The 11495-nt window shown below is 39.2% G+C and overlaps 1 protein-coding gene across 1 annotated transcript in view; it reads right to left on the minus strand.

Annotated features, from left to right (window-relative positions):
* LOC102211551 (copine-9) overlaps nt 1-11495 on the minus strand; it is a 189663-nt gene that overhangs the window by 36303 nt on the left and 141865 nt on the right. Inside the window, exon 17 of the mRNA XM_013909198.1 lies at nt 6037-6164. Within this exon, the coding sequence (XP_013764652.1) occupies nt 6037-6164 (128 nt within the window). The remainder of the gene's footprint in view (nt 1-6036; nt 6165-11495) is intronic.

Below are 11495 nucleotides of genomic sequence, written 5' to 3' on the forward strand. Positions count from 1 at the left end.
TGTTGTGATTTGGCGCTATATAAATAAAATTGAATTGAATTGAATTGAAGCTCAGGTCTGAAAGCAGCAGCAGCCAGCATGGTTATATATATATATATATATATATATTTCCACAGCACATCACACACTCTAAGTTTCACTTTCTGTCTGCACCTCCTGTGCTCTGCAAAAGCATACAGTTTCCTGTCAGTACTTTTGGCTCAGACTCAGATTTCTTAACAGGGGACAGACTGTCACGGTCCTGGGTCTTATGACCCAGTGTTTTGAGTTTCAGTTCTTTTGATGCTGTTAGTGTATGTTCTAGCTCAGGGGTGCCCAATCCCGGTCCTCGAGAGCTACTATCCTGCAGCTTTTAGATGCATCCCTACTCCAACACAGCTGAATTAAATGGTTTGATCTCTTCAGCATGCCATCATGTTTGGCAAAGGCCTGATAACAAGCCATTCATTTGATTCAGGTGTGTGGGAACAAGGATGCATCTAAAAGCTGCAGGACGGTAGCTCTCGAGGACCGGGATTGAGCACCCCTGTTCTAGCTTATTATGTTTCCTATGTGCATCTGTTTATCAGTTCCCCCTTGTATTGTCATACCCTGTGAAGTCTCCCTTGCCCTTCACTTCGTGTGTTTCTTATCTATGTGTCTTATGTTGTCAGGTCTGCGTTTCATTAGATTTCCTGTTTTATTTTGAAGGGTTCCTGTGTCCCTAGGTTCAATATTGTTAATGTTACGCTCCCCTTGTCACGTCGTTATGTTCATGTGTGTCAGCTGTTTCCCCATGTGTTCCCACTTCCCTCATTATCCTCCTGTGTGTATTTAGTCCGCGTGCTTTCAGTCATTCCTTGTCAGGTCGTCTGCTCATCCATGTCTCATCTCCAGGTATCTCTGTCAGTTCACTATGCTTAAGGTTTTTTTTATGTTTAGTTTTAGTTCACCCAGTTTAGGTTAGTGTTTTGTGTTCACCTATGCCCTATTGTTTGTACCCTCGTTTCTAGCCTCAATAAACGGCTTGTTTTGTTAATCCACGCCACGTTTTTTGGTCTGCGTTTGAGTCCTCTTCTGCAACACATACAGTCTGCCCCAGCCAGACTGTGACACAGACCTCTTCAGAGGTGTGCATTGAAGATCCTCTGATTCCCTTGGAGGAGACCAATGAGGGAAGGAACAAAGATCTTCTGGTGAAGGCAGTGAAGACCGTCCATAGGTTGGACTCAAGGCCAGAAGAGGTGATGGAGTGCCTCCAAAGGCTTGTCAAGCAGCTGGCATTTGTGGAGATGACAGTACCCTTTATTTGCTTGGCAGGTGACTGTTGTTGACATTGGCAGTGGAGAAGGGGCCTCTTAGGAGGCTTGGCAGGGGGGTGGCAACAACAGACATGAAGATCTCTGGAACTTGGTGGGAGTCTGGCAGCGATGAAAAAGGCAGAGCAGATGGGTTCACTCTCGAGACTAGGTAGAGTGCGGGTATTGGTGAAGCAGGGCAGGGAACCAGCCGCTGAGCAGTGGCGGCCAAGCACAAGCTCAAGAAGGCCAACTGTGAAAGCAGTATCCCTGTAGAGGCCTGGCTGGAGGCTGAGATGGAACAAAGGCGGTGAAAACAAAATAAGTCCGCAGACCAAAGATAAAGGGAGGCCATCTTGGATAAAACAAGATCTAATGGCTCAAGCAGCTTGGGACACTTTGGCTCAAGCTCAGACACTTTGGCACCCTCTGAAGACACTAGAGGCTCGGGATATGCAGGGCACACAGGCACCCTGGGCTGGGGCCGTGGCACACTGGACACAATGGCGCAGCATCACCTCAGACTCAAGATATTAAAACCACTCTGCCAGCGCAGAAACCAGGAACAAAGTCTCTGGGCTGGCCGGTTCAGATAGCTTATGGCTAACCAGCTTGGGGTTCACAGGACGCTCAGTGTGAGTGGATTTACAGGATACTCAGAGGACTAAGTCATATGAGGAGCTACCAGACGAAATACCATACCATACCTAACCCTTGGGCAAAACAGCCCTTAAAGGATCCTATTCATGGTGCAGGAACAGGCTGGGGCCTACTGATTTTCCTCCTTTGAGCAGGGATCGACCTGGCCTGGTCGAAACCTGGCCTTAGCTGACCCAGGCGGAGAAGCAGGCAGCCTTCATTGCAGCGATGGATGTAGTCCTGGTGTCAGTCACCCTCGGAGCAGTCCCTCTGCATGTCCATCCATAAATCGATTAATCCACTAATTTGTCCTTCCATCTGTCCATTCAGTCACTAGCTGTTCCCTGCCCTTTTAAACTAAGGAGTTATAGAGAGCAAGGCAAATGTTTCTTCAAAAGCAGTTTATATAACTTTATTTAACTCTTTGATATATACCACTCAGCTGAATAAAATAAAAAACCCCTCATGTTTAGCGTATCATTCATTGCCTGCAATAATAACACTGTTGTTCTAATATAGTCACACACAGTTGCTCTTAAGTAGTTATGTACATATGGATTACACCATTAATGTTGCTCCTCTGCTCTCTGTCTTCATCACTATTCTTAACCTCCCACATAGATAACAATGAAGAAGTAGTGGGTGAAGAGGTGATGGAAGATGAGGACACAGAGGAGGAGCAGCATGAGCAAGCACTAGAAAGGGAGGAAAAAGAGCACGGTGATTTTTTTGAACTGCAGTAAATAATAGATAGCAGCAAAAAGAAATGGAAACAGATGGGAGAGTGAGGAAGACAAAGAACAAATAGAGAAGACAGAAGTAAAAGAATGCATCAAAGAAAAAGTGCAAATGAAAAAGAACGTGTGAGTACAGGAAGTGAGATTAAAAGAGAGAATGCATTTTCTGTTCTTTTTCTAAACGGTTGGCAGTTTTGAATCTCACAGCTTAACAGTACTGCTATAATCATTTGATTATGCAACCACAATCACACTTAACTGGGACAGGATATGATTGCTTTATATGAGGACTAAAAATACAATAGTGGGCAATAAACAACCACAATCCATTAAAAACATAACACGAGCTGTAGTTTTGCTGTAGAAAAGTTTTAAAATCCAATTTGTTCCTAAATGATCTGGTAGACTATGATGCAGGATTAAGGGGGAGGATAATGCGGATACGCAGTTGTTCAGAGGATGTTGAAAAACAATAAAAATCACAGTGTCTGACACATAGGCTGTAAATATTTCATGAGAAAACTGTATTAACAGTTAAATGGAAAGACAAAATAAAAATCTTAATTAGGTACAGTTATTGAAGAAAAGTAGGCCACCTACATATTGTATCTACAGAAGCTACTCAGACATGAAAATTTACGCCATGAAGCTCCTGGTTACAATTTCTATGCTAATACTAATGCCCATCTGCAACACTTTGTGGTTTGCCATTTTGTGGTTGATAAATGCTTCCACTCCAATAATGTCAGGTACACGTACAGCTGATCATGGAATGTCTAGGAGGGAACAAATTGTACAGCGTGTTGCAGAGTTGTCATCTCATTAAGGTACCATGCAAGAATTTTGTGAGTTCTTTGGAGCAATCTGTTCTTTCACAAATGTTTGGTGCTTGAATTTATCCCCCACACCCCATCCCTGCCCACCCACCTCACCAATCTGAGCCATGTAACCCTCATCACTCAGGTCACTCACATACAGGCTCTATACTCAGACCAAGGCCTTCCAAGCAAGCTCTCTGTGCCTTTCTCTTGTTTTGTACATGTTCCTCTAGTTTGTATATTTCCTCTTGAATGTATAAATCTCTTCTGTTTGTTATTTTTTCCTGATGTCCTGTACATTTGGTGTAAAGAACCCATAATTTTGTTGTTCATGTATAATGGCAATGAAGGGCTATTCTATTCTACTCTATTCTATTCTATTCTATTCTATTCTATTCCTGTGGTAATGCAACTGAAAACTGCTGAATTTAAGATGATTTGACTTTTGTCCGTATAGTGTGCACGCCAAACACAATTTCCCACTGAAGGAAAAACGTGTAATGCCTGTATATATTTTTTTAATTGTTATTTTTTTCTGTTTGCTGGTATTGCTATCACCTAACTGCCAAAAATGCTCATGTAGTGCCATTATTGTTTTAGCTTCTGGTGCGGATTTTTTTTTTTTACTTTGTTGCTATAAATACAGTGTTTACTTACATTTTATCCTTCTTTAAAGTTACTTTTCAGTTTCACTTTCTTATAGTTACGTTTAGGCATCAAAAGGAGAAAAATTCATTTGAGTTTCACAAAATACACACAAATAAATTAAATTAATGTAACTACTGTGTGGAGTTTATTAATGTAGCCAGTTATTAAGATACAATGGCAAAAATCCAAATGAGCAAAACATCTTTCCTCAAATTATATTTTCCACTCAGGCACTCCTGATGAAATCGATTCATCACGGCTCACTAAGTCTGACAAGTCCCAATACTCCTGGTGTCATCTGTGTCCTAATGCGAGTCCTAATCTGTTTTCACTTATTTCAGTTATCTCTCATGTGGACGTAAAAACCCTCTATAAAGATTCTAAATGTCCATATTGGAAGCTCTTCCACTGATAATAAGAAACAACTATTTATTTCTCAAAAAAGAGAGAAAAGCATAATGGGGATCAGGAATGGAAGTGTGCATTGGGATCTAGCAATTATAACTTTAGTCAAAATACAGACATTTAAACCTGCCAGCATAAAGTTGCTTAGTCTGTTGCTCAGAGACAAACACATGTAACTGCACGTACCATGAGTGGATGGAAATGCTTCAAAAGGGGCCTCAGAATTCTTCAGCTTTTAAGATTTTTCTTTGTATAAAAGTGAAGCCAGTGATAAATCGGTACATCCATCAATGAGCCGTAGAAATTACAGCTATAATTAAATTGGTAAACAAGTTACTTACGTGTTGCACAAATCTTTCACTCTTTAAAAGCAATTTTTTAAAATTTATTCATCAACAGATAAACTATACAAAGGCAAATATTTCACCATGAACTCCATTTAAATCTCCAATCCTATAAGGCAAAATTTAAAATATAAGTTAACTAATAAATTATGGTTCGATTTTAATTATAGTGAATTAGTCCTAGCTGTGCTGTACACGTTTTTTTTTTTTTTTACTTCAGTAAAAGTTCATTATTATAGAATGTACATACACTGTAGTATTACTACTTGTATATAAGTATAGGATGTAGTTGATAATCAGCATTTGGGTTGTTGTTTATCACAGATCCAAGTACCTGTCAGAGAAAGCTCTATAACATTGTTCTTGTCTCTTTATGAAAACTATTATGATTTGTAAATAAGCTAATATATAAACTTATCAAACTAAAATTAAAAGAACTTTAATTGTAAATAAATATTTGCGCAGTGACAACAGGCAACAGAAAGATGTGTCCTTCCCCTGTGGTCAGCAGGCTGGAGACCAGAGTGAGGGATCTACAATAGGCAGAACTACAGTTAATCCACTGAGCAGGCTGAGAAGTCTTAACCACAAAGCATGAAAACTTAGCAAAACTAGCATGCAGCTGATACCTTCGTGATTGATCACTCCGTAGAACACATCTCCACTGCTCTAGAGTCCAGTGGCGGTGTGCTTAACACCACTGCATCTGACACTTCTCATTGCCCATGGTGATGTAAGGCCCAAATGAAGCTGCTTGGCTGCTCGATTCCATGGAGACACATGAAGTTTAGAGGTCTGTACCGATTGGCTCTGCAGGAAGTTAGCGCCTCAGCATCCACTGACCCCCGCTGTGTGGCCTTCCACTTCATGGCTGAATTAGTGTCATTTCCAATCGTGTCCACTTAGTTATAATACCCCTAACAGTTGACTATGGAGTGTTGATTGTTGGGGTTTTCTGTCTGTTATTGTAGGATCTTTGCCTTACTAAGATATTGAAAGTGCCTCGAGGTGACTGTTGTAACTTGGCTATAAATAAAACTTAATTGACTTGAATATGAAGTCATTATGGGCCCTTCGGGTGAGTTTGAATGTAAAAAGTATTCCTGCATGAGAAGATATTTCTGTCTTACAATGAGAGAATGTGTGTGAGTAAAGCTTTGTCTCTCACCGAGCCACTTGGTTGATGACAGGAGCAAAGTTGGTTGGACCATACAGCTGAACAGTTCGCAGGCTCTGAAAGTAAGCCTCTAGTACACCTTCAATGCCAACACAGTTTGGGTTCTCGGAGTTAAAGTTCTGCAGAGAAGAAAATTCACTTTGTGAGGGAACATTCATACTGACGCCAACATTCAATGACTTACCTTTACGTCCTTATATTTAAATTTTATAGCACTCTAACCCCAAGGGGATAAAGTAGAATATTTTTCTACTGGTTTGACTGGCAATTTCATCTGTACGGTCTCCTCAAAAGCTAATTATCTTTGTTTACATACTGCTGATGTACATAGCTATTATTCACCATACACTATAGCTTGAGAAGCAACCAATAATCAATATATACATACACACACACATATCAGGCACAAATACCTGATATATGACCTGAAAGAATGTCTACATAAGTATTCACAGGCTTTGTTTCCACTGATGATCTATCAGACGATCAGTGGAAGTCCTGTTTCTACAACTTGGCTGCAGTTCACTGACTGTTGCTATGACTGCAAAATCTACTTGAGATTTAGGAGCAGCAGCTTCTCGTGCTGCATCCTGAAGACATTATCATGACCAAGTCAAGGAGGGTATAGCATGAAAGCAAATGCAGAGGAACGGCAGCTATGTCCTAAGTTCATGACTCAGTATTATCAGGTTTATTATATTTACCAGTTAACACTTGTTAGCCCACAAGATTGATAATATGTTGAAACCTTTGAACCTCAGGGTTTGACTGTGTGCCTCTTTAACCATAAACTTCCTGTTTTGTAGTGTGTCTAGCTGCACAATTCACAGGTAATGTTGCTATGAAACACCAAAGGAAGCTTCACAATAACGGGTATTTTACTGAGTTGGGCCCATGGTAATATAAAAACATCCTAGAACAAACTCCCCTACCTCACCCTCAAAGTAAACGTAGTGTTTTGATTTCTGGGACATACCACTAAGTGAGACAAATACTCTTGATGGATTTTGGTTGTTCATTTATTCATAAATTTAACAATGAAAGAAAGTAGCTAATTAAGACACACTAAACTTAATTGTTCAGGTCAGTTGAATCCTTTGAAGGTAGGATTTTCTTCCACACACTGTGTATTCAGCTGGAAGATCACTGACACCACTTTATTCAACTTGGTTTAATTTCTAGGTGTTCTTCCAGCCTGAAATGATTCTTTAGAGACCAGAGATGGGTCAGCTTCGATATTAACAACGCTGCTTACATATCTTAAACAAGTCATGTTAAAATAAGCAACATATAAGCTGCATTTTAAAGTAAATCATTAACACAAGCATGCCAGACCTGTGAGAATTGTTTTTATCTTCTTTGGTGAAAAGACAGGATTCAGAAATATCACATATTATCTTAAGTTGAAAAATGGGACCAAATGACATCTTGCGCCTATTATTTCAAACAAATCATAGAGAAAACGTCTCCTCAGTTTTGCTTTTGTTCCTTTGTCTTACTTTTACTTTTGTAAATTCTCAGTTCATCACTGTGCACCTCACATTTATTCACACAAACATTTTAACCCAGTAAAATTAATCAACCTCTTCCTGATCTCTACTCCTGTCTAAAACAAATTCTCCTTGGTCAGAATATTATTATGATCCCACCTTCACAAACGGACTTACTGACCCTGTGATGAATGGCAGATTCTATGTGAACTGTGTTCTGTTCAAGTTTAGCCTCCAGATTTTCTGTTGTGGGAGTTGCGTATTCTGTGCTTCAACCTTTGCTCGTGCTGCACCCTGCAAGGTTCCTGTCCTCAGAGGACATGCAAGAGGTACATAAAGTAACAAAGTTATTAGTTACTAGGAATAATTCACGAGGTGATTAATGAATACAAGAATATGTTTTGCTTTCCTGCTACACACTGAATTTGTATTGTGATTTTATTCTGGTGCATTTTAAGTGTTTGTTTACCAATGCAGGTCCTTGGTGCTCTGTTGTGGCTGAAATTCTCCTTTTATAATATTATTCATATTGACACTGCAGGGAAACTTCCTAAGCCGAATAGAGTGGAATTATCCAACATGAATACAGACCTCTATCCAGTTAGTATAAAAAAATGCCTCATTTTATCCTGATTCAGCATTTGTAGATACTCAAGTGTTAGTGGCACATTATTGAAATGCTGACATTTCCTTTGCAGTGACCTGATGTAGTAGTTACTTACAGCTAATCATCTCTTTCTTTCCAAAGCTCTGAGGCCTTCTGCTATCTGTCCCCAAGACTATACTTTTTAATTATTTCCACTGAGACTGAAGTTTCTGTTTAATAATATAGTTTTATTTAAAGGAAGTAAAACTGTTTCTGAGATTGTGTTAATTAAGCTCTAACATAACTTTTTATTATAGTTTTAACTCTGACTCCACTGCATTTTGTCTGGGACGGTTCATATTATATTTGTTATTTTGCAGATTTTAACATAAATCTACTAACATATGATAATTTATTACTATGGCTAAAGATATCCAGCAGAATAAGACATTTAAATCATCTCCGGCTGCAACATTAAATTTATGTACATAGTGAGTCAGTGATTATGATCCAATAACATAATGGATCCAACTCAAAGACACAACATTTAACACTGGAAACAGATTAGCTATAAAACTAGTATTAAGTACATTACTATTTTTAAGCTTTTCAACAATAAACAGCTTGTTTCTAGATATGGGATCATGCAGGTAAGAAAACTGTCAGGCTGACAGTGGGTAAAGGTCACTATGAGGTCCATTATAGCTATAGCTCATACTGATAAGAATAAGAAATACTTTATTTATCCCAAGTTGGGTTATTTTTAAATGATTTCTTTTAAATTATTTAATGAAATTTCAATTTATATCTATAAATTAAATGACTTTAATACAGACAATTGTTCTACATCAGAACCCGGTGTTACTTAGTTTGCTATATTTTGGGTTTACTGTAATGCTCTTTCATTTTGGCCATTAGCTTGGGCTTGATGGTCTGAGCCCCTGATGCAGTGTCCTTGTGAAAGACACCTGGGTCCCTGCTCAAAGTTTCAGATTGTCCTCATTGGTTGCACTTTAAATAACCAAATATGGGCATTTACCGGTAGTCAGTTTAAAAAAAGTAAAAAAAAAAAAATCCCATTGACTTGCTGTTCAGTAACTGACCCAATGATCTGTCCTACATAAGTCGTCTTTTATAAGACCAAATGCTAACACTTTGCAGTTGACAATAGCCCAACATACTTTAGTTGCCTCAGTGTGGCGTGGGTCTGGGATTTGTCACGCTGAGGTGAACTCTAATTGGGAAAGCTGATTGAATGGCTGCTCACGTGGAAATGAGAGAAAGTTATGCAAAGTGTGCTGACACTCACTCGCACACCTCTGATTTCTGACTGGGAGAGAGCCAAGGGGATCTTGGGACTTGACAAAACTTGACAGTTTCAGGTCAGAAAAAACTCGAGTAAGAAATATTTCCAGTGCACTAATGAAAGACCTGAGGCATGTCATTGGGATGTTTACTCCCATATAAAAAGATCTGGTAATAATGCGGTTTTCTTAAACCCTCCTACTAATCTTTGCCTGCAGCCTTAGAACAACAAAAAGACTCCTTTTCCGTGTTTACTTCCTACCCACTTTGCTCTGAATTTCTTCTAAACTAGGAGACCACTTTCTGGAATCACAGCACACGTGATTGTTTTTTCCTTTCTCTGCTTTCACACTGTTAGCATTGCCATCCTGTTGGTGGACAATGCTGAGCTAAGCTGTCCTTCTGTAAAATGTCATTCACTGTAGCTGCCTGTCTGTTTACGCTATTATTTTTCCATCAGTCCCAAACCATCAAACACATGAACTTTTCTCTCAGCGTGATTCACTGTGTTTTTTACCCTCCTACCTTTTGTTCTTTCTCTCTGCTTCAGTCATCAGCTTCACAAGACTACTCCACAATGTTTATAACTGGAGAATTATACAAGCCCTCTTTCCATTGACTGAACAAGTTGTTCCAGATTATATTGCTGCATGATGTTTCATGCATTGTGAGGGATAATTTGAGCTCACCAGGTACATTATCTTACTCATTTAAATGTTAATTTGAATGCTAATTAGAACCGTTAATCCATGATTATAAATGATGATAAATAACTTCATGAAATGTCCTCTGGATATCCTGAGCTGGCAGCGTGGATCCAGACTTTAGAAAGCGTGCCGATTTGACAGCTCACAAAATCAAACACACTTATGATTACTCTCGACACTGGCTGTGTGCCCCTCATTTTGTTGAATCAGAAGTTTCAGTTTAAACTGCAATTTAGTTTCTTATTCAGAGATATCTTAGTTTGTTGTAACTATCACAAAGACATCACATATTTGGTTTTTGAATGATCTTAGCGTCATTGAGAATGATCACCAACTAGCAGTATTAGAGTGAATGGCTGGAATGAGAATTTGCCCCTCTGAGTCTGACATCATGATTTTCAGTCAAAAAGGAATGGAGTACCCACTCCGGGTTGGGATGACTCACTGCCTCAGGAGAAGTTCAGCTTTCTCTGGCTGTTGTTCATTAGCTAAGGAAAAGTTGAGCATGAGATGGAAAGAAAGTGGCACAGGATCTACAGTAAAGATGATGCTGTATTATAATGTTATGGTAAAATGACAGCTGAAGCTCTTAATTTACTGGTCAGTCTATGGCCGTGACAAGTAGTGACCATAGATCACTATTATGTTTAGTGACAAGAAGTACAAAATCACAGAAACAAGTGTCAGTAATTAGCTCCCTACAATGTGGGCTTTATAGATAATTGGGTAACCTTCTGGGGGAAACCTGGTCTTGTTAGGAGAGACGGCATCCATCCCACTTTGGATGGAGCAGCTCTCATTTCTAGAAACCTGCCTAAATTTATTAAAGCCCCTAAAACTTGACTATCCAGAGTTGGGACCAGGAAGCTGAGTTGCAGTCTTACACGCCTCTCTGCAGCTTAACTCCTCCAAAACACCATCCCCATAGAGACTGTGTCAGCTCCCAAACAGACAAAAAACAAACTAAAAACCAGCAAAAAATGATTTAAACATAAAACAATCCCAAAGACAGAACAATACAGTATCCACATCTGCACCACAGAATAAAACAGTGAAATATGGATTATTAAACATTAGGTCTCTCTCCTCCAAGTCTCTGTTAGTACATGACTTAATAATTGATCAACAAATCAATTTACTCTGCCTTACAGAAACCTGGTTGCAGCAGGAAGATTATCTTAGTTTAAATGAATCAACACCCCCGAGTAGGGATGGGTATCGTTTAGGTTTTGTCCGATACTGGTGCCAAACCGGTACTTTTGAAACGGTGCCGGTGCTTAAAGAATGGAGAACACAAAATTGGTCCTAAAACCTCTCATGTTCAGCTGTTTTTTTGTAAAAAGATAACAATGTTAGCCTTTT

This window comes from Pundamilia nyererei, unplaced genomic scaffold (genome assembly GCF_000239375.1).
Source record: "Pundamilia nyererei isolate P.nyererei 1_Seehausen unplaced genomic scaffold, PunNye1.0 scaffold00021, whole genome shotgun sequence".
NCBI lineage: Eukaryota > Metazoa > Chordata > Actinopteri > Cichliformes > Cichlidae > Pundamilia > Pundamilia nyererei.